The 24903-nt window shown below is 36.5% G+C and overlaps 1 protein-coding gene across 1 annotated transcript; it reads left to right on the forward strand.

The window, feature by feature from the left end:
* The first annotated feature begins 1631 nt into the window (after positions 1-1631).
* Positions 1632-3055, forward strand: LOC130717539 (uncharacterized). Its single transcript, XM_057567785.1, has 3 exons — positions 1632-1703; positions 2537-2632; positions 2854-3055. The coding sequence occupies exons 1-3, from the start codon at positions 1652-1654 to the stop codon at positions 3030-3032; spliced, it is 327 nt and encodes a 108-aa protein (XP_057423768.1). The 5' UTR covers positions 1632-1651; the 3' UTR covers positions 3033-3055.
* Positions 3056-24903: the final 21848 nt, after the last annotated feature.

The following is a 24903-nucleotide window of genomic DNA, read 5'->3' on the forward strand; positions in this document are numbered from 1 at the left end:
AATGCTCCTTAGTCCTTTCATCTTTTGTAACATTGAGCTTTTTATTTCTAATATGGTTGGTATATTTCATTGTTTTTTTTAACAATATATTTCATTGTTTATATGATCAAGATGTCATATCTTTTAAATTAGATAGGATGCTTGAATTTGAATCCCGTGGCCCAAGCTTTTTTTTTGTATAGTGAAAAAAAAGTTGTTTGAATTAATTTTCCAAAAAAAAAACTCATTTTTTCAATAGGTAGTTGGATTCAAATTTAAAGCATTTGGAAAAAAGCACATGTTGGGCCTAAAATAAGAAAAAAAATACAAGTTCTCCAAGCCCGTAAGTAAGGGAAAAAACTCAGGTTGTGCAGCTTGTGGAAAACAACATCAGGGCTCAAAAGTTCTAAACCCTAAAATTACTTCTCCTTTTTATATTTTCCTTTAAACTCAGCAGCCACAACATTTTCCTCTAATGCTCCTTAATCCTTTCATCTTTTGTAACATTGAGCTTTTTATTTTCTAAATACTTATATACTTGATTTTATTTCTCACTAGCTATTACAGCAGGATTCACTAGTTTAATTATTGATTTGGCTACATATTGCTCGGACCTCACCCTGGCCATCTGTGAGAACATCAGCAGTAACAAGCTTAACAAACGCAGAAAAGAAAACCTCGAAGACGGTGTTCTGATCCTCAGCAAACTTGTCGACAAACAAGCCTCTCCCCTACTTAATGTCTATGTAATATTGGTTGTCAAAACACAGGGGAGTCAGGTCATTAGGCAGCGACAGGAGGTTTCTGGAAAAAGTTTCAGCTGGACAGACTGCTTTTAGTGAGAGCTCGAACGCGAAATCTATCGGGTTCCATTGTGTTGAATCATTCAACATTCCAACAACGTTTTTGCAGTGTTCCACACCAAGTGTATGTCCACCTGCCAAATTGCCAATAGTAGTCCACCTTGACTTAATAAAAAAGCTTGTTAGTAACTAATTAATATTTTTATTAAAGTGAAAGGCAAGTCAATTTGACTTATTATTATTATTATTATTATTATTATTATTATTATTATTATTATTAAATTATTATTGATTAAAATGTTATAGCCAGTAAACTTTTTAAGTAATTTAAATGCTATTATTAACTACTTAATAAATAATGGATAAATCACATCATTTTTATTTATATATGTTCATATATTTTGACCGAACTATTTATTATTCAAATTTTCATAAATTAATTAATTGTAGTGTATACTAAATTTGAATAAACATAGTCAACTATGTTCCTTAAATGCGGTTAAAATAATAAGCAGAAATAAAAATTAACTAATATTATGATTTACAATATGCAATATTAGTCAATGTTTTCTCATGATAAATAATTACAATTTTCATATTTGGATTATATGTAACTATTTTTGTTTAATAATTAATATTTATTAATATAAATAATTACTAAATGCATTTAATGTTTTAATTAATATGATAATTCAAAATATTGACTTTAATGATTACATATTGATCTTGAAATTTTAAACAAAGAAAGAAACTTATATTGACATGTGGGCCTAGCATTTAGTTTATATAAGCCTTTGATTTTATTTTCAACTATGAAAACATAGACAAAAGATTTAAGGGTAACGGTTATTGACATTGCAACTATTGAAATGGCTAAGATTTGCGTCATTCCAATTTTCATTATTGGGCTTCTCTTTACAGGTATACAAACAAATTTTATATGCACACACTAGTTTTCACTTTCATATCTTTTCTATACGTTTTTTTTTCTTCGTATTTTACTTTGATTTTCTTGTGTTATCATACATCGTATTTGTTACTTTTGTATCTCTTATATCACTATCTCTCTTATATTCTTCTCTCTCAAAGGATACATGTGGATTGAGTTGTGAAATAAAGAAATTATATATAATAATACTTCAAATCCAATTTCTTAGTACTTGGTTTTGATGTTATTTACTCATTTCAATTTTCTGGATGTTCTTAAATTAATATGATGGATCTTGTTATCGAAATCAAACTATTGAACAAAAGGTTCTAATTTATTTAAATAATAAACTCATTTAATGTCAAAAAATCACTTATCACTGGTTCAAAAAAAAGTCTCAAGATAGAGCTTAATAATTGAATGTGCATCTGATAATCCAACCAAATATTTTTTTAAGTTTTTAAAAAATCCATTTTAAATTTTAATAATAACAACCACCACCTAAATCATTAGAAATTTTTTTTTTGTGTTATATTTACTTTTCAACTTTGTAACATATTGTGGGTTTTAAACTGTTGAGAAATGTTGAATGAAAACAATAAAAGATTTAAATGGTGGTGATACATAACATAAATTTTTAGAACTAATGGATTATTTTTTAATTATTATAAATTAAGAATTCAATATGTATTATAAGTCTTAAAAAATAAGAAAACGGATAATAAAAACTTGAAAAAATATGACATTTGCATTTTCATATTACTTTAGTGATCCAAATTTAACTATTTTTTTTTGTTGAATGTGAAAACAAACAAAACAACTCCAGGCTTAGAATGTCTTTCGCAAGGAATTTTTCAACCCTATACAGAGGAGAGTCTAGAAGAGCGAAGCCACACTGTAGAGTCACACCAATTCCAACCAGGTAAAATATGTTTGATCCAATTAGTTCAAATTAATAAAATCAAATCAAAACCAAATTAAACTAACATATATACAGTTGAAATTGATCAATATGATTTCTTTTATTTTTATTTAATACCTTAACTAAAGTGACCATAAACACTTTTAATATTTTGCATTATGAAATGATTTCAATGGTAACTTGTATTCTCTAATTATATTTTATTTTTTGCATTTTTTCAGTCAATGCAGTGACATATGATGGACCTAAAAAGTGTATTAAAGTGTTCAATCAAACTACGCAGTGCAACCCTACGGATTGTCAAACTCTTTGTGCTCCGTATCCTGAGGGTAATGGATTTTGCATGAGAATGGATCCTAATAAATGTTTCTGTATATGGAAATGTGTACCCGGTAAATAAAATACTCATGTACCCAAGGTCTTAATTTGAATGTGAAAGTATGAGAAAGTAAAATTAATAATTTACAAATTGTTTTACATTTTATGGTCACAGAAGTTAAACCCCGTATTTTTGAAACTTTGTTGCAGATGAAAAATAAACATCAACATTTGAGTGGTTTATTTAGGACAAAACTTATTTACAATTCATACACGATACTTTTATTATTTTTCAATTATATAGCATGGCATGTAGGCTACAAAGAAGTTGAGGAAATTATCGCTTTAAAAAAATTATGAAGAAACTGAGTGATTGAGTTTTTTATTCCACAATGTAAATAGTGTTTCTAAAGCTTTGGATGATAAACAAGTAATGTTATAATGAGAGTGATGGCCGGTATCATGGTGATGGTTTGGGGTTCTTATATTTGCAAATTATAACTAAGTTTATTTCTGATCTTAATTTTACCTGTTTTCTCTTCATTTCTTTTTCTTTTCATATCATATCTCTCACTTATCGTTATCCTCTTCCTATCGTTCACCAAGTGGGACTGAATATGGGATGTCAAGCTAATCTTCTCGTGAATTATTATTATTATTATTATTATTATTATTATTATTATTATTAAAAGAGAAGTTTGGCAACAATGAGGGTAAAATAGTCATGCAATAGACTATGACACATGAATGAATATTTTACTATGGTCTATATGTAATTTCGTAGAATAATTTCTAGGAAATCAATCATGATTGTTTGATTAGTTTTGATTGACCGTCCTTATAATAAGTGAACTTATTATCATATAGATCTTATTAGTTATGAAATTCCAAAGGGCAAACATACTTAACTTTCATTTATTGAATTATTAATTCATACTTAATTAATATTAATTTTAATAATCTATTAGAGTTTAAGTTGGTGGATTAAATAGTAGATATGGAAGCTCACCGACTAAGAGTTTTGGGTGGTCATATGTTTTTCTTGTTGTTTTCTTTTGGCAGGGGTTGTTGTATTACAACATTGAACAATAGCTTTCTCGAGAGTGTTTGTACTCTTTTCCCTTGCTAGGTTTTTATTCCAATGGATTTTTCCTAGTAAGGTTTTAATGAGGTACCCTCTTAAGTTTGGTCATTTGTTAGGGGGTTTTGAGTTTGATGTAAGTTGTATTTATTTTGGTCTGGTGTTGCCCTCTTCATGAGAGTTTTGCTCTCATGTAGAATTTTTATTCAATAATAATTTCAGCTTTCAAAAAAAATATATTAAATATGATTCCACAAAAAAAGACTCACCTCTAACATTTTTCTCTCTCATCAATGTCATGTTATATCTTTTTTTTTCGAAAAAATAGAATAATATATCATAAATAGGGAATAAGAGTCAACACACAATAGGTATGAAAACCTGTGAAAGCAAAGTACAACAAACAGCTAGCTAAAAGGCAAACATTGCCAGCAAGGTAAACTACAAGACAGAATGAAGAAGAAAACATCAACAAAAACAAAAGGGAAAGAATAAAACAGCTTCTAGAGAACAAAACAATGAATACGGGCAGCCTCAACATGAAGAATTCCTCCAATTAGAAACATACTCATACCTCATACCAGATTGCTAATACTGTAGGAATATAGCAGCAACACCAGTTTAAACGCACACAATAACAACAACCATATCAACAAAGTAAATTCAGTCATTAGCAAACACCATAAAGAGACCAAATGATTGATAGAAAGCCTGGTATCAGATGCATGGTACAGTATATCGAGCAGCTCCTTTGAACATACAAGGCACTAATAATAGGCTTCATTATAGACCCAGCAACATTACCAACAGAAACATTAACACCTCACCAAAGACCAGATTTCATTTTCTCTATAGCACCCAGATTTTGCTAGATAATCTGCTAGATGATTTGACTCTCTGAAAATATGGTTTACCCCTAAACAATCCACTTCAATGCAAAGAAGATCGATAAGATTGAGGTCTTGAATCAACTTCCATGGCCTATTGACTTTATTATTAACCCAACCGACGGCAAGCGCGAAATCACTTTCAATTAGAATATGTTTGAGATGAAAATGAGGGCAGAAAATGAGGGCATGGAGAATTGCTTTCACCTGCGCTTCATAGGCCCAAAGGTTGAAGGTGTGAAAAACGACTAGAAGGGGGGGGTTGAATAGCGTTTTCAATATAAAAACTTTCCCCTTAAGATTTAAAGTAAATCTTTTCGGTTTCTCTAAGATAGATGGTGCAGCGGATAAAGATAGAGAGAAGAGAAAAGCACACAAGTATTTTATCCTGGTTCACTTGATAAATCCCTCAAGCTAATCCAGTCCACCCGTTAAGGTGATTTCTTCCTTCTTAGAATGAAGGCAATCCACTAATCAGATAATTGTTACAACTGCACTTGAAACCTACAAGTGACTAACAATACACTGACTTAGCTATCACTAAGATTCACTCTCTTAGTCTTCTCTAGGATCCGATCAACCTTGATCTCCTAAAGGAATCACCACTAAGATTCACTCTTTTAGCCTTCTTAAGGATACTGACCTACCCGGTCCCTTAAGGAAAATCAAACAACTGTTTGAGGTTGGTGTTTACAAAGGTTTGCTTCTAAATAAGCTGAGTGTAAACTAAATAAGAATAGATGAAGAAACTAGAGGCTTGAATCTTTTCTTGTATTGCAGCTCTTGATTTCTCACGCTCTTAGCTTTCTTCTTTTCTTCAGCCTTTTATAGTCCAAGGTGCAAAGGATATTTCTGTTGAGAGAGTATGACCGTTGGAGGGCATTTCTGGAACTTCCAGAACCTGCTGTGGCTGAACCTTGGTAGGTAGGCTTTTCAGAATAGTACACTGCTCTTGTACTTCTTGATAGAGACATTTGCCTTTAACCATTGACTTCTGATCAGAGTTATGCTTCGTGTTGGAACTTGTGAAGCTTGGTGATCAGAGTCAGAGGGATGCTTGGATCCTCTGACCTTCGTAACTTCTGCTTCTGGACCTTCAGAGCTTCTGAACCTTCAGAGCCTCTGGTCCCTCAGAGCTTCTGGTCTTCAGATCTTCTGATCCTCAGATTTTCTGATCCTCTGATCTTCTGATCCTCTGATCCTCTGATCCTCAGATCCTCTGATCTTCAGATCCTCTGATCTTCAGATCTTCTGATCCTCTGATCTTCTGATCCTCAGATCCTCTGATCTTCAGATCCTCTGATCTTCAGATCCTCTGATCCTCAGATCCTCTGATCTTCAGATCCTCTGATCCTCAGATCTTTTGATCTTCAGAACTTCTGACGAATATATCTTCTGGTGTCAGAATCAGAACCTGTTTGTCAAAACACTCAAGACAAACATTAGAGTATCATAGTTGTTCATCCACAAATAAATACTTGTTATCATCAAAACATAGAGTTGTACCACATGACCAAATCTTGATCTTACAATCTCCCCCTTTTTGATGATGACAAAACCATGTATTTTGATGAACAACTCTAAACAAATAAACTGAATACACTCAGAGTATAAGGTATCAGAGTTAAAACTTATCCTGATGTGTATAGTTTATCTTGCTCCTTCTGAATCCAAGACTCGTGCTTGATTCTGAGCTAAGCTCCCCCTGAATCTAATACTTAATATCAACGTTAGTAATATCTAGATTCTGAGCTAAATAATATAGGAGTTGTCAAGATACTATAAGTTCTCCCCCTTTTTGTCATAAGCAAAAAGAATGAAGGTGGAAAAAAATAGTAAGAGTATAAGACGAAATACTCCCCCTCAGAAGGAATACCAAGGGATACTTGGCTGCTGATTAGTATATCTTCGTATGAGAGCAGAAGTGTCAAAGTCCAGAGGTTCTGGTGACATCTCCATTCTGGAAAAAATTCCATCTTCAGATGCTTCAGAATGAGAAGCTATGAACCTACTCTTCTTCTGATGACGCAAGTCAGAAGTTGTATTAGCATCTTCTGATGTTGTTGCTTCTGGTTTGACAAGTTCTGAGTCTTTGTTTCTATCTGAAACAGTCATGCTCATCTCTACAAGCTTTTTCAGCTAGCTTTGACTTGACCAAATCTTACTCTACTGATGCCTCCAAGATCAACTTCACCTTCAGGTTCAAGTTTTGGATCTTGGGACATATGCCTTTCTCCCGTCATGTGTTGCCTGCATCCACTGTCCAGGTTCCATGGTTGGAGTTTCGATGGACCTATTGAAGATATCTGCAACATATATAATCTTATCCCTAGGTACCCACTTTCTGGGTCCTTTCTTGTTAGTTAGCCCAGAAGTTCTGACAACTTTGGGTCTTTCAACAGGATAATATACAGGAATTTTTGCATGATATTTAGACATGGAGAAAGATCCCTTTATAAGAGGATGTTTAGCAACTTTAGCAGGTACAGGATCAGGCAATATGGTACCAGAGGGAACAAAGCATTCATACAAGGATTTAGCTTTAGACACAGAAGGCTCATTTCTAATTGGTTTAGAATAGCCAATGCCACGCATTCCATTTCTGCTCACGCCATAGATCAATGAAGCCATCAAGCTTCTATCTACGCTTTTAGCCAGGAATCTTTGAAAAGATTTTTCATACTTAGATTCATGCTTACTATCATAGGCATCGCAGGCAATAACTTCTTCTAACTTAGCAATTTGATTCTTAAGCACAGAGTTAGAATTAACTAAAGCATGGTTATCATTTTTCAAATCAGATATGATTTTCTCATGTTCAACAGAAGTTTCAGAGGCAGCAGAGAAATTCTTTTTCCACCTTTTATGCTTAGTCAAGAGAGAGTTATATTTATCCATAATTTCAGACAAAGCATCTTTAAGTTCAGAAGTTGAGAAAGAATCAAATACCTCATTTTCATCGTCAGAGTCTGTATCTCCTTCTGATTCTGAGTCAGAGTCAACAGCTTCCTTTGATTCTGCTCCTTTGTCTTTGACAATAGCTATGAGTCCTTGAACTTCACCATCAGAGTCAACATCCTCTGACTCTGATTCGTCAAAAGTCACCATCAGACTCTTCTTGGTCTTGAAATGCTTCTTTGACCTTTCGTCCTTTGATGAGCCTTTGTATTTGCTCTGCCTGTGCTTCCAGATGCAGTTGAACTTTCTGGATATCAGAGTCAGCTCATCTTCATCAGAATCTTCTGATGCTTCTTCAGATTCTTCTGCTTCAGCTTGGAGAGCTTTTGACTTCTCAGATTTAGCCTTCTCAGAGCGCTTCAGCTCATGGCATTTCAGTATGCTGATGAGTTCTTCTAAACTCATATGCTCAACATCTCTTGTAAGCTCTATTGAAGTCACTAAAGGCATCCAGCTTTCAGGAAGACTTCTGATGACCCTTATGACATGATCTTTTGTAGTGTAGCTTTTGTTGAGAGGTCTTATTCCAGCAATAATCAACTGGAATCTGGAAAACATATCTTCAATGGATTCGTCAGTTTCCATTTGGAAGGATTCATATTGCTGGATCAAAGACAGTGCCTTTGATTCTTTCACTTTCTTGTTTCCTTCATGAGACATCTTCAAGGATTCAAAGATGCACTTAGCGGAATCACGATCAGTAATTTTCACATATTCTTCATATGAAATGGCACTTTGCAGAATAGCTCTTGATCGGTGATGATTTCTGAACTCCTTCTTTTGATCTTCACTCATCTTCTCCCTTGGGATCTTTACACCATGTTTATCAACAGGAGGGGTGTAGCCATCAACAACAAAATCCCAGAGATCAGGATCAAAGCCAAGAAAGAAGCTTTCGATTCTGTCTTTCCAGAAATCAAATCTCTGACCATCAAAGATAGGTGGTCTTGCACTATATTGATATTTGCTCGTAGTAGTGGTGGCATCCATGAGTTTTTCACACTGGCCCGGATCTACTGAACACTGTTAAGTGTGGTAATCAGAACTTGCGCTCTGATACCAATTGAAGGTGTGAAAAACGACTAGAAGGGGGGGGTTGAATAGCGTTTTCAATATAAAAACTTTCCCCTTAAGATTTAAAGTAAATCTTTTCGGTTTCTCTAAGATAGATGGTGCAGCGGATAAAGATAGAGAGAAGAGAAAAGCACACAAGTATTTTATCCTGGTTCACTTGATAAATCCCTCAAGCTAATCCAGTCCACCCGTTAAGGTGATTTCTTCCTTCTTAGAATGAAGGCAATCCACTAATCAGATAATTGTTACAACTGCACTTGAAACCTACAAGTGACTAACAATACACTGACTTAGCTATCACTAAGATTCACTCTCTTAGTCTTCTCTAGGATCCGATCAACCTTGATCTCCTAAAGGAATCACCACTAAGATTCACTCTTTTAGCCTTCTTAAGGATACTGACCTACCCGGTCCCTTAAGGAAAATCAAACAACTGTTTGAGGTTGGTGTTTACAAAGGTTTGCTTCTAAATAAGCTGAGTGTAAACTAAATAAGAATAGATGAAGAAAGTAGAGGCTTGAATCTTTTCTTGTATTGCAGCTCTTGATTTCTCACGCTCTTAGCTTTCTTCTTTTCTTCAGCCTTTTATAGTCCAAGGTGCAAAGGATATTTCTGTTGAGAGAGTATGACCGTTGGAGGGCATTTCTGGAACTTCCAGAACCTGCTGTGGCTGAACCTTGGTAGGTAGGCTTTTCAGAATAGTACACTGCTCTTGTACTTCTTGATAGAGACATTTGCCTTTAACCATTGACTTCTGATCAGAGTTATGCTTCGTGTTGGAACTTGTGAAGCTTGGTGATCAGAGTCAGAGGGATGCTTGGATCCTCTGACCTTCGTAACTTCTGCTTCTGGACCTTCAGAGCTTCTGAACCTTCAGAGCCTCTGGTCCCTCAGAGCTTCTGGTCTTCAGATCTTCTGATCCTCAGATTTTCTGATCCTCTGATCTTCTGATCCTCTGATCCTCTGATCCTCAGATCCTCTGATCTTCAGATCCTCTGATCTTCAGATCTTCTGATCCTCTGATCTTCTGATCCTCAGATCCTCTGATCTTCAGATCCTCTGATCTTCAGATCCTCTGATCCTCAGATCCTCTGATCTTCAGATCCTCTGATCCTCAGATCTTTTGATCTTCAGAACTTCTGACGAATATATCTTCTGGTGTCAGAATCAGAACCTGTTTGTCAAAACACTCAAGACAAACATTAGAGTATCATAGTTGTTCATCCACAAATAAATACTTGTTATCATCAAAACATAGAGTTGTACCACATGACCAAATCTTGATCTTACAAAGGTCCCATGTATAGCCTTTGAAAAAAGACCCAAATTTTTCTTCTTGAATCCCTGATTATGCCCCCTATACCGCTTCTCCCTGGAGGGCCATGAGAGGTACCGTCGACATTGAATTTTAGAGATCCCACTGGAGGAGGAATCCACTGATTTCTATCGGAGATCGCCTTGGCAGCCTTTAATCTAATGTTCACAAAATTCAGCAAGAAGTCACATCCCTAATGGGGGCACTCTTTCCACCAAGCTTTTACCCACCAAGCGAGAGATATGCAGATCCCAAATCATTTCAAGATTGAAATCTTTGTCCTGAAAAACCAATTCATTTCTCCTTAACCAAATAGACCTACATAAAGAGTAGGAAATCAATTCCCATAATCCCTTATCTGATTTTGCTCTCAACTCTGGCCATTCAATTAGTAATAAGTCTAGGATAGATTTTGTACAGCACCAAACCAAACCTTCACGATGCATAATCCCGTACCATAAAGGACTAGTTTGTCCACAGTTTAACATCAAATACGAGACCGATTCCACTTCTAAACCAGATAATCTGCAGCGTCCTTTTAACTCTTAACATTACAATTTATTTAAATGGATTTATTATTTAGATTTTATTAGTCACAAAATTTTAGGATAAAAATATTTAGTTTTCGTTTATTGAATTATTAATTCAATCTTAATGAATATTTATATTAATAATCCTTTAGAATGAAAGTTGGAGGATTAAATATTAAGTGTGATTCTACTCAAAAACTAAAAATACACCTATAACAGTTTTCTCTCTCACCAATGTCATACTATATCCTTCAACTCTTAACCTTAAAATAAATTTAAATGAATTTTATAGTATTTAGATCTTATTAGTTCCGGAATTTCATAGGGAAAACATAATTAGCTTTGATTTATTGAATGAATTAGATATTAAATATGATTTCACTAAAAAAATCACAAACCTTTCCCCTCCCATCAATGTCATCTCATATTCATTTACTATTTACCTTGCAATTAATTTAAATGGATTTATAATTACTTAAATATTATATGTAATGAAATTCCATAGAATACATTAAATATTATTTCACTGAAACAAAAGAAAAACACACCAATAACCTTTTACCCCACAACTATATAAATTAGTAATAAAGCTCATTTAGAATGTGCACTTTACATAATATTTGCTTTGGGTTTTTCAAAGGCTCAAACTTTAAGTCATTTTGCAGATACATAGAACGTCTTTTTGAATATTGATTTTTCATCTTGATTTCTTCATATTTTTTTCATTGATTTCATCCCATTTTTTAATGATTGACTTAGTTAATAAAGAATGTCTTATTGTTTTTTTCTTGAAATACCAAAATATATATAAATGGGGCCAGAGGCCAAAGAGTACAAAACAGGTTAAACAAAGAAGAAAGAAGAGTACAAATTAGAGTGTCTTATTTGTTTAATCAGTTTTACCAGTTTCTCATCTTTTATAATATAGAATGTTCCAAACTTTGCATAAAATATTTGACATTGTTTGTGGAAAAGTTGAATGGAAGAATAAAGTTTGTGTGCGTCATTTGTGGGAAATAGGAGATCTTAAAAAACCTCAAATTCTTAAAAGTATTGAATTGCTATTAATCGATGAACATGTATTCAAATTTGTTTATTATTTTTCATTTCCATGGTTTCATATTCAGACTACTTATTTTTCCAAAAATGAACAAATCAAATATGTTTTCTTAATTGAATTTTTTTTTTGTTAACAAAACTGCAATCGAGGATTCATGGTACTATTAACCGTAGTCAAATGGCAAAATTTAATGACATAATTTCCGCAGGAAAAGTCTATGCCATTCATAATTTTATGGTTCAAGCATTTTCAAAGAAATTTAGAGTCACAAACCATAAATATAAATTAGTTTCATGAGCATCACAAAAAATTAAGAAGCTACATGTGATATTATTCCTTCAACATAGTACATTTTTAATCGTTTCATGCAATTCAAACAACTACAAACTACCAATATTTGATGGGTTAGTTCTAATACAATAACAACATTATGTGGTTTATATTTTTATACATTGTTGATTTTAAAATATAATTTTCTTTTAGTTGTTATTGAACATTTAGTTCAAAAGGATGAATTAAGGGAAAATGAAAAAGGATGGAAAGAAGAACAAGCATATTGATGTGGTGCAACAATATTTGGAGTGAATCTTCATACGCTGATTATTCAACACTTGAAAAATATTTACACAAATCCAAAATTTATTTCAACATCGTGCTATTTTATCCCCTACTATTGAGATTGTTGATAGTTTTAATGAATATATGATATCATTAATGCTTCAAGAAGAGAACATTTATCTTAGTGCATTTAACACATGTATATCAGACAACAATTACGACGACCCTGATGATGTTCACACACCTGAGTTTTTGAATAGAATAAACTCTTCAGGATTTCCTAATCACCAATTAAGGTTCGTATTCCAGTAATGCTTCTTGAAATTCTGGTTCATGCTCAGGACAAATGTAGAACACAATGTCCAGGACACCGCGTATAACATGCACGAGATAAATCACAGCAGCAACAGAAACATACTAAAACCAGAAAAACAATAACAAAGAACACAGATGATTGGTCACCCAGTTTGGTGCAACATCACCTACATCTGGGGGTTTTCACCCGAGAAAGCAAATCCACTATTAGAAATATTGGTACACCCGGTCTTAGATGAACTAGCCCCTTGTTCAAATTCTTTCCTACCTAATACTAACCAATGATTTATACTTAGTCCCTCCCCCTAAGTATAAGACGCCTCTCACTTTCTCACAACCACTGCCACAGTGATTAAACTTACAAAAACAATATAAGGTTGAAGAGATTATAACTCAACTGAAATAAACCAACTATATTCCTTATGATTGGCCGGTGGGGGCAGTAGAGTGGTGTACAAGAACACAATAAGGACTCACAAAATACAACCCTAAAAACACAATTATCCGGTGCCCAACGCACACCCAACAACTAGGGTTAAAACTCCTTAAGTAATCGTTCTTCTGCAGACCTTGATCTTCAATGGGCTTGAACGAAAATAAAGTTCATAAAACAAATCTAGAACAAATCTTTTAAACCATTAACAAATCTTATCAAATGAGATTTGAACACAAAAAGAAATAATCTTCTACACTTTAAACCAAATCAAATCTTCTTCAGCAGATTTGACTACACTTGATATATTTCCTGATATACACGCGGAAGCTTCTTCAACAACCCTAACTTGTTGGCCATGCCAGTCAATCCAAAGCTTCTAGAACAAACACGCAGCACACATCAACTACACAGGGACACATGTTGCACCAGATGCTCTACATTTGGTTGCACATCTTGACAGATAAAACATCTTAACTAAAATTTAGACAACTAAGAAAATAGGAATGGCAATCTCTCCCTTTGTCAAATTTTAGCTGATACAACATACAACCACATCTGAGATTGCACATACCATAAAACTCCTTTGGATTGAGAACACCTTGGAAGCACATCCGAGTATAGAAATATATCATGTCATAGCTACCACTACTGCAGAAAATCAGAAACCACAACCACAATCATAGTACTCCCCCTTATTAGTAGAATTTTGACTAAAATAACTTGTGAGCACAGTGGTGGAGAAAATCTTCATCAACAACTATCAGTTGCACATTAGAGACAAAACATAAACAGCAGCGGAGACATGAGATCACACCCATCTGAGCTATTGATTGATCCTCCTTCCTTAGCGTTGTCCATGAAACTAGAATATATTCCCTGGAGCACACCCATACATAACAAGGTATCTGCTCTGATACCAATTGAAATTTTGGTTCACGCTTAGGACAGATGTCGAACACAATGCGTATAATCGATTGTGTTGCTCCTCGGGTTTCCCCTATTCTTGGGATACAGATCATTCATTCTTGAATGATGCTGCTTCTACTCTATGCTATTTACTATTTTTTGACCTCCCTTAGGATTTTGTATCTCTGTTTTTATTTGCTTTTGGTTGTAGACCTTTCTTGTATTTAGCTTTTTGATTTTTGTTGGATTTAGACTAATTTCTAATCCCCTACCTTGAGAGGGTTGTTCTCTTGGATGCTTTTTAATCTTTGAAATTATTCTCTTTTCGAAAAAAAACATGCACATGATAAATCATAGAAGCAATAGTAAAACCAGAAAAATAATAACAAAAAACACAGAGGATTGGTCACCCAGTTTGGTGCAACATCACCTACACCTGGGGGATTTTCACCCGAGAAAGCAAATTCACTATTAGTAATATTGGTACACCCGGTCTTAGATGAACTAACCCCTTGTTCAAAGTCTTTCCTACCTAATACTACCCAGTGATTTATACATAGTCCCTCTCCTAAGTATGAGACCCCTCTTACTTTCTCATAATCACTGCCACAATGATTAAACTTACAAAAACAATATAAGGTTGAAGACATTACAACTCAACTGAAATAAACCAACTATATGCCTTATGATTGGCTAGTGGGGGCAGTAGAGTGGTGTACAAGAACACAATAAGGACTCACAAAACATAACCCTAAAAACACAATTATCTGGTGCCCAACGCACACCCAACAACTAGGGTTAAAACTCCTTAAATAGTTGTTATTCTACAGGCATTGATCTTCATAGGGCTTGAACGAAAATAGAGTCCATAAAACAAATCTGGAACAATCTTTTAAACCAGTAACAAATCTTATCAAATAAGATTTGAACACAAAAAGATATAATTTTCTACACTTTAAACCAAATCAAATCTTCTTTAGTATATTTGAATACACTTGACATATTTCCATATATACATGCGGAAGCTTCTTCAACAACCCTAACTTGTTGACAACGTCAATCAATCCAAAGCTTCTAGAACAAACACGCAACACACAGTAGCTACACATGGACAAATGTTGTACCAGATGCTCAAACATTTGGTCGCACATCTTGACAGATAAAACATCTTAGCTAAAATGTAGACAACTAAGAAAATAGGAACAATACTTCTAAGAAACATCGATCAATCAGCTGGAATGTGTAATAGTATGCGTCTAATAATCACTCAGATGGAAGCAGAGGTAAGATTTGGTTCAAATGTTGCACATAAAGTTTTCATTCCAAGATTATCATTAACTCCATCAGATAGGAGAATCTCTTTTAAATTTTAAAGGAGATAGTTTCCTATAACACTCTTTTTGTTCATGACAATAAACAAAAAGCCGAGGACAATCATTGAAAAATGTCATCTTATATTTTCCAAAGCCAGTATTTTCACATGGCCAACTTTATATAGCATTCTCCAGGTTAACAAGTCCTACAAGATTAAAAATTATCATCTACGACAATGACGATAAGAATTTCTCATAGTACTTCAAATATTGTTTACAAATAAGTCTTTCGCAATGTTAGATAAGTAAGTTCTTTACATATTTAGTAACAATATTTCAATCTAGCTAATCAAATATTACTCGTATAATAATTAATTTACATTTTTCTTTACAGGAAACAAAGAATGACCATAGAAACTAGACCCGTCCTCCATGTGAATATTGAACTACAAGTTAGTTAACAGAGAATGACCATAGAAACTTTAAGACCAAGCATTAGTCTTAGTTGTATTCACATTGTAACGATTTCAACTGAAAACAAATAAATAATTTTTCAACGTTAATAGTAAGTTCATATATGTTACTTCATCTGTTTGTAATTAACTATGAAACTTTAGTCTATAGGAAAACTAATACACATGTACATAACTAAAGGGTTCTCCCTAATATGCACCGGACTAGGCGAATCTCTTGGTGTACGAGAAGGGCTCGCCCAAAAGTATCATAAACGGGATGAGACACTCGCCACACACATGGTTGATCCTAAAGTAGCGCAGCCCAACCGGCCCATTAGGGAGGTATTCAAAAGCCCACGAGACCTCTATAAAAGGGGACCGGGGGTCTATTGTAAATGACTTTTTGCTCATTTTAGTCATTAATAAACCATTAGTATATAGCCATGTGTGGGATTCTTTGAGTCTTTGGGGTCTACCCCTTCCTTGAATATTCATTTTAAGAACATTTGGCGCCGTCTGTGGTTGTTTCTCCTCTTGGTTGTTTTCATTATCTTCATGAGGAGGCGACTGGGGGGGCAATGAAGGCGCGGAGTGCAGCGAGATCATCATTAGGACCATCTAGGCCGGTGGCGGTGACCTTTTTCCATAACCCCCATCGTCGTTAAGTCCAGATTAAGAAACATGAATTTAACTTGATCTTGGGCGTTCAGATAGCCCACGACCTGCTTTTTGGCGCCCGCCATAGTCAGTTTGCTTCTCACCTTCTCAATGTCAATCATTTGTTGCTGTAATTCAACAAGGTTTTGGATTTGGCCTCTGGCTCTTGTTTGGCGTTGACCAATTCTTCTTCATGCTGGGTGAGCAGGTCATCTTGGTTCGCCAGGTTAACCTTGAGCTTCGCCATTTCTTGTCCCATTTTATTTAGCTTCATATCGCACTGCATCTTCATTTCGCTAAGGGCCTTCTCCATTTCTTGGTCATGAAGAGCCTTTTGGCTAGACAAGGCTATTCCAATTTCTTGCGCGCGAAGAGCCTTTTCTTCAGCCAAGGCCTTCTCCAAGTCAGCTATATTTTTTGTTGCTTGCTCCATTGCACCACGACTGCTTTCGGTGGTGGCCTCACAATTTTGAACATGGGTGATGGCTTCTTGGGCTTGAGCGATGGCTTCTTGCTCTTTAGTCAAGGCAGCATGAAGAAGTGCCATCAGAGCTTCTTTTTAAATGTGGGGCGAGCCATTTTCAATAGTCGGGGCGTCAAATTGGTCCAGCCGGAAGTTTTTTTGAAAGTGGGTGAAGGGGTCATAGGTGTTTCCCAAAGGAAAGTGTGGCGAGAGTCAATGCCCTCGCCTAGGACAATGACTTGAGGAGTCTTGATTAAGTTTTGGATATTGGGGGGTAGTGTTTTTTCGCTGGAGTCCACGCTCTTAACGCCAACATTCGGAGTTTGAAGGTCATCATTGGGAGTTTGAACGATAGCATGGGTGAAAGTATGAAAAACGATAGAAAGGGGGGTTTGAATAGTGTTTTCAACTAAAAACTTTTCCCTCTTGAGATTTAGACAAATCTCTCGAACAAATAACACAAGGTGCAAAGATAAAAGATGAAGAGAAGCACGCAAGTATTTTATCCTGGTTCACTTGATAAACGCTCAAGCTAGTCCAATCCACCCGTTAAGGTGATTTCTTCCTTCTTAGAATGAAGGCAATCCACTATTCAATGTTTGTTACAACTGCACTAGCAACCTGCTCAGTGACTAACAATACAATGAACTAGCAAACACTAAGATTCACTCTCTTAGTCTTCTCAAGGAGCTGACCAAACTTGGTCCCTTAAGTAAATTAAACTAACTGTTTGAGGGTTTGGGGTTTACAATGAATGCTTCTAACAAAGCTAAGGTAAACACAGTAAGAACTATTTGAAGAAAGATTGCTAAGAGAATATTGAATGGTTGCTTAAGCTTGTTCAAAGTTTCTTAGCCTCTTTTTCCAACTTCAACCTTTATTTATACTCCAAGGATTAGGATTGCATTCGTTGTTTGAAATGCTACCGTTGGAGGGAAAATTCGGAACTTCCAGATTCTGTTGTGGCTGAACATCTTAGGTAAGGTCGTCAGGATAGTACAATTGCTTTTGTACTTGGACAACGACGTGAGTCTTATCCTAGTTGACTTCTGATCAGACGACGCTTCATGTTGGAACTTGTGAAGCTTGGTGATCAGAGTCAGAGGGAAGCTTGGATCCTCTGACCTTCGTATCTTCTGCTTCTGGACATCAGAGTTGGAAGTACTTGGTCTTCAGAGCCAGCTTACTCTTAGACTTCAGAATCTTTACTTCTTAGCTTCTGGACCTTCAGAGCTTCTGGACCTTCAGAGCCTCTGGACCTTCAGAGCTTCTGGTCTTTCAGAACTAGAAGTGATCTGAATCCACACCAGAGCTTATCATCTTCAGAACTTCTGAAGCATATACTATTGTTCAATCAGAACATAGTGAGTGCGAAAGCATTGCGTTGGTTACTCTTTCGGCTAAATGCTTAAGATAATTGTGAGTATTGACCAGAGTCAGAGCATGTCATTTAAACACTCAGAAAACAATGTTAGAGTACTATAATTGTTCATACACAATAGTTAACATGTAATCATCAAAACATAGAGTTGTACTACATGACCAAATCTTGGTCTTACAATCTCCCCCTTTTTGATGATGACAAAACCAAGTATTTTGATGAACAATTTTTAAACAATAAACTGAATACACTCAGAGTTTAGGGTATCAGAGGTAAACTTATCCTGAGATGTATGGTTTATTTTGCTCGTTCAGAATCCAAGTCACAGCTTGATTCTGAGCTTAGCTCCCCCTGAATCTAAGACTTAATGAAACATTAGTGATATCTAAATTCTGAGCTAAAGTGAAAGTGATCATATTGATATATCAGTCAGATTCATATATATATATATATGGCTTATTAGCACTTTTGGTCCCCCACGTTTTGCAATTGTGCAAAAGGGGTCCCTTAACTTTAAAAATAGCATTTTGCTACCCCGACGTTAGGTTCTGTTAACAGTTTTGGTCCCCCACTCGTTTTCCATCCAAAAACTAACGGTTTTTGCTGATGTGGAAATTTTTTAAATGAGGTGGCCACCAATTATGAGAGAGAGTGGTAATTAGGAGGGATGTACCAAATCAGATTATTAATTATTTAAAAATAAAAATATTAATTTCCAATCCCTACCCTTCATCTTATCTTCACCGTAATAAACTTCATCTTCAACCTCATCCATCATTCTTCATCTTCCAACCACAACCTAAACCCAGATTTTTCAAAACTCATCTGAAAACGACAATAGAAACCAAAATATGAGAACAAAAAATAGAAACAAAGCTCTCTCTGTCCATAGATCTGAGTTTTGTGTGGTTGAAAGAGGTGGTGGTTGTGATTGATTTGGGAGGCGGCGGTGGCAGACTTGGGGTTGAGGAAGAGAGACAGTCGCTGTTGTAGTTGATTTGGGAGGTGGCGGTGGTTTTGGTTGAAGAAGGACGTGACTGAGGTGGTTTCGTTGTCCCTAACATGTTGAAGATGATTTGGGGGCGAAAATTGCTTTCATTACAGATATGGGGTTGGGTTCCTAGGCTAGATGGGTTTGAAGAGGAAAGGGGTTGGGTTCTTAGGTTTCATTACAGCGAAGTTTGGCCGCGTTCGAGTTCCATCCCCGTTGTGGAGATCGAGTTTCGCACCTCCATCGCCTCTTTCTCATGCAACCTTCCTTTTCTTTACTTCTCTCTCGCGTCTGATGGAGGTTGGGGTTCCTTCTATTCATTCTCCAAATTTGATTCGTGATATAACAATTTAGCCATTGGTGGAATCTGGAACTGTTTTGAGGTTGTATGGGCCTAACTTTTTGTTTTTTATGTCGTTGGGATTAAGCCATTGTATAAGGCTTTAATCTATTTTATCTATTCTTATTTTTTGGTGGAATCTGGAATTGTTTGTTTATCCTCGTTGTGTAGTTATTTTGCAGGGTGTTAGTGTTTGAAATTTAGAATTCATGTACTAAGTGAATACTATGTTAATGGGTTGAAGCACCCCATTTGTTTTATTCTGGAATTTCTCATGCTAAAAGATGATGAAGATTATTTCTTATTATTATTATTAGCGTTGAAGATGATGATGATGAATAAGGGGTTGAAGATGATAATAATGATAAGATGTTGCAGTTCTTGTACCTCTCTCTCCTAATTACCATTCTCTCTCATAATTGGTGGCCACCTCATTTAAAAAAATGCCACGTCAGCAAAACCGTTAGTTTTTTGATGGAAAACGGGTGAGGGACCAAAATTGTTAACGGAACCTAACGTCGGGGTAGCAAAATGCTATTTTTAAAGTTAAGGACCCTTTTTGCACAATTGTAAAACGTGGGGGACCAAAAGTGCTAATAAGTATAAATATATATATATATATATATATATATATATATATATATATATATAGGATTATCAGAGCGCATGAATAATCAGAGTCAAGGCAAGGAAAATGTATCAGAGTCAACTGATTTGAGCATACGATCACTTCATAAGAAGTGAAAATGTATTCCTTGCTAGTGCCTCACTGATAGATCTATGGTCATAATGATGGATCACTGAAAATTCTCCAAAAGAAAAAAATAGTACACTAACACAGCTTACACATAAAAAACTGGGTTGTACTCCCCCTTTTTGTCATAAGCAAAAAGAATGAGGTGTGAAAAACTTAGCTTGAAGTACAAGGTACTCCCCCTCAGAGAAGGACTAAGTTAAAAAGAAATTAGGAGAAAAAGAGAAATAGATAAATTAATTAAGAAAATAATTAATTAATGCAGATGCAGAAAATTAAATGAAGTGAATAACACCGGTCAAAAGAGAATGGAACGTTTACCACCGGCCAGGGAGTTTAAGATTTGCACCAGTTTCCAATGTAAACACCTCGAGAAACTGCTTCAGCAATAACGTCTGGAGACTGAACTTAGCTTATAAATAGCTGGTAAATCATAACAGTCTTCACAACTCAGCTGCTTCTGAAAGCAAACAGTATAATGGCATCCTTCGAAAATTGCATGAGTGAGCTTAGGAGGAAGGCCTTTGAGGAAGATCTCTTCTTCAATGTCAGACACCCAAAGAGTCCTAGCATCTATCAACTGACAAACCAGTTGCTAGGCATGGGTCTGAGTCCAGAGTTGGACTCCACGCTTAGAGGGTTCCTAGAGTTCGTAGAGGAACTGGAGCAACTCTTCCAAAGGGAGTTGGAAACCTCCTACGAGATCCGTGCTGTAGAGGCAGCCCTTGAAGCCATGACTGCTAGACCTGAAGAGGAGAAGCAGAAGGTTCGCTAGAGCCTGGTCATCTTGGAATACAAACAGCATCATCTGGAGCTTGAGAAGGCGGAGAAGCGTAGGCAGTGTAGAACTTTGAGGAAAAATCCTCCATTTTAGATGTAATGCCATGAATTATTAAATAAATGAGAAGTTTTATCAATTATTGTGTGTTTGTTTGTTAATGCATATGCTAAATAGGATAATAAATTAAGCACAGAAAAGGAAAATCATCAAGTTAACTGGATTAAAAACAAGGTTAAACAAAGAAAAATTAATATCATAATAAAAAGAAAAAGTGGAAGGAGAAGGAGAAGAGAGTTCCTAAGACTAAGGTTTAGGTAGCCTTCTGAGGATTTCGGCACACATCTCTGACAGCTCTTGAATGAGTGTAGAGTGAGAATCAAGTCGCCTCTCAAATGAGTCAAGTCTGGCCTGAGTCGGATCAGATTGATCTGGAGCAGACGACATAGCTTGGTCAGAGAACGGTTTATCAGAGCCTAGTGTGGACTGAGGAGCTTGAGCAGAGGTTGAGGCAATATTAGTAACAGGGACAGCCATAAGCGCTTGAGCCTTTAGAGCAGCAGCCTTAACTTCTAACTTAGTAGCCTGTTCAAGAGCCTGTAAGCGAGCAGACTCCCGTAGAGCAGCTTCGATTCTGGCAGCTTCTTCTCGCTCTTGCTTCCTTCTGGCTTCTTCCATTGCATTCCAGAGCTTTTCCCTTAGGCGCATCTCATGTAGAGCTTCTCTCCTTCTGTTTCTGGCATCTAGCCTTTGTCTGACAGCTTCAATTCTTTCCTCTCTTTCTTCAGTGTAGAACTCCAACATCGTATCAATCTTGTCATGCATCCAGGTGCATAGACGTCCCCAATCTTCAGCAACTATGCAGGGTTTCTCACTATGATCAGTGCAACCATATAGGTTGCGAACCCTAGTTGATGCTTGATCACTGAACAAGTTGATGCATTCCAGCAGTGTGTTTGGTTCAGCATAGGTGTAAGGAATGATAGGGAGGTTGGCTTCAGGTGAAGGAGGAAGATTGCTGCTTGTAGCTTCAGAGGTAGCTTGGGTTTCACAGGCTACTTGAGGAGAAGCAACTTCCAGAGCCATGAGATCAGAGGTGTTTGGGTCTGGAGTTGGATGAGAAGTGCCAGCTTCAGTGTGTGGGAACTCAAAGTCTTCAGAGTTGACCGATGAGTAGTTGGAGAGGGACACCTTAGCATATTTTCTTGCCTTTGGAAGGAGGGAAGGCCAAGTTCAGAGGGACCACATCAAGTGGTGCAGGAACAAGAGGTTCTGGTCTTGGTCCTGGATAACAGTTTGGACTTGGAGCTATTATGATATTCTCAGGAAGCTCTGAGATCCTATCACTAACAGCTTGAAAGAATTTGCGCCCAGATTCAGAGTTGTTGGATGGGGAGGAATCAACAGTATTGGTAACAAAAGGTATGGATGGAGTGGGAGAAGGAGTTTCTTGTTCAGAATGGTCAGAGGGTTGTGGTTCAGAGTCTTGTTTTTCACGGCCTTGCTTCTCAGAGGCTTGTTGAGGTTCAGAGGCTTGTGAAGAATATGGAAGTAGAATGGTTGAAGTTTGTTCAGAGGGTTGAGGAGTTTGGATTCTTTGCCAAAGACGTTCATCTTCAATGGAAGGTTGAATTAATGAAGTCTTTAGTGGTGATGAACATGTAGTGGTGATTGTGGTGGTTGGTTGTATGACAGAGGTTTGTTGGGTAGGAGGAGAAGGTAAAGCTTGGGTAGGAATGGGGTTAGACACAGCAAAAAGAGCATCAGATTCATCATCATCAGTAAGAACTACAAACTTACTTGAGTTCCTGACAGAAGATCTTGTGACTCTGGTGACTCTTGGTGCTTGAGGAGCTTCCTGCTGGATAAGCCTTGTAGCAATTCTGACCTTCTTCTTCTTCTTCTTCTGAGGTGGTTGCTCATCATCATCACCATCCTCAGAGTCATCCTTTGCAACCGTAGTATCCTTTTTCTTCCTCTTTGTCTTCTTCTTCTTGGGGGGGTTCATAATCAGGGGCTTCTGGAAGAGCTCTGAAGAACTCATCTACATCAATCTCACACCCAAGACTCTTCAGATCCTCAAGATAGTACATGATAGCCTCTGGATCATCAGCCTTAGACCAGAGGGGATAATCATTGAGAGGGATTCTTTTTCCCTTGATCTCTTCTGGTGTGATGACAGAATCAACCTCAATCTTCTTTTCTATCAGGCACATCCTCTTCATCGTTGTAGAAGTAAAGGCATTGTCGGCCAGAGTGGAGAGGTCTTCAGTGCATCCTGCAGCGATCAAGTCCTTCACCAGGTTGCTCTCAACAAATAGATCAGATAGCAGCCTTCCAAACGGAATGTACTTGATTGTGTTCTTGGTCACAGCAGCAGCTGTTCTTGATCTTCTTATGCAGTCCTTCAGATAATTGAATAAGAAGTAAGGAAGACATATCTTCTGCCCAGTCTTGATGAAGTATAGCATCACCTTCTGATTGAAGTTGATGTAGTCAGGAGAGCTTCTAATGGGTATGGGATTGAAGCAATTTAGCATAATCTTGTGTCAGATCCTTAAATCAAGATGAAGCTCTCTAGTCTTGTAATCAGACTTTCTAGGTTTCCAATTTGCATACAGCACCGAATTGATCGTGTCTTTAACTACCCTCAATTTGGAATCATTTGCTTGAAATCTGTAACCCTTGATGGTGTCTGGACCCAGAAATAGAGGAATTGATCTCTCAGTGACGATGATCTTCTTGCCCAGCACATAGGAAACCACTTGAAGATCGTCACAATCAGCATGTTTCCAAAATTCTTTCACCAACTTGTCGTAGATGGGTCCAGTAAGCCTGTTGAAATATCCTTCCAAGCCTTGAAGCTTAACTGATGGACGAAGATCCAACCCATTTTCTGCTATATTCTTGAAATCAACTCGCAATTCGCAAAGGACCTGAAGATCTTTTGGAGAGAAATTGCAAGTAACCGCACAACCTCTCTGGGCAATCGGAACGGCTTTCTCTGACTCTTGGGTCTCAGCCTGAGTTGGTTCATTTGATCGTGATTGAAGAGTTGGACCAGATTGACCAGTTGCAAGTCCCACAACCAACTTAGGAAACACTCTGCCATTTGCAGAATTAGCTTTCTCTGATCTTTCCATAGCGGAAGAGGGTTTGGGTAGAAGGAGATGAACAGGAGAGAGAGGAGAGGATTTTGAAGAAAGACTTAAGCTTTTGAATTAAGAGAGAGAAATGAAGAAAGTGTAGTGGAGAACGTGTGTGCATAAGTGGGTTTAAAGGTAACCGTTGGCGGTTGTACAACCAAAAGTAAAATCAACGGCTATAAATTAATGATATAAAGTTAAATAGTAAATGCACATAACACACGGTGGATAATGAGCAGATCAAAATCATTACAACAGATTATCCCAAGAGGCACAAGGAACAAGGCATCAGAATACACTGACACACGTTTGCTGTCTTGTCTCAGAGTGAGTACCAATGGGTACACAAGATCTGACAAGGTTACCTCCTGAACTGGACATCTTCTGATAAGAAGCATCATAGTCAGAGGTTCTGATCCATCTTCATACTGGGCAAAAGTCCATATTCAGATTTTTCAGTATAAAATTAAAATTTATCCTCTACTAAGGGCTTTGTAAAGATATCTGCCCATTGATGGTCAGTATCAACAAACTTCAGAAGAAGTACGCCCTTCT

The sequence above is a fragment of the Lotus japonicus genome, chromosome 5 (assembly GCF_012489685.1).
Source record: "Lotus japonicus ecotype B-129 chromosome 5, LjGifu_v1.2".
Taxonomy (NCBI): Eukaryota; Viridiplantae; Streptophyta; class Magnoliopsida; order Fabales; family Fabaceae; genus Lotus; species Lotus japonicus.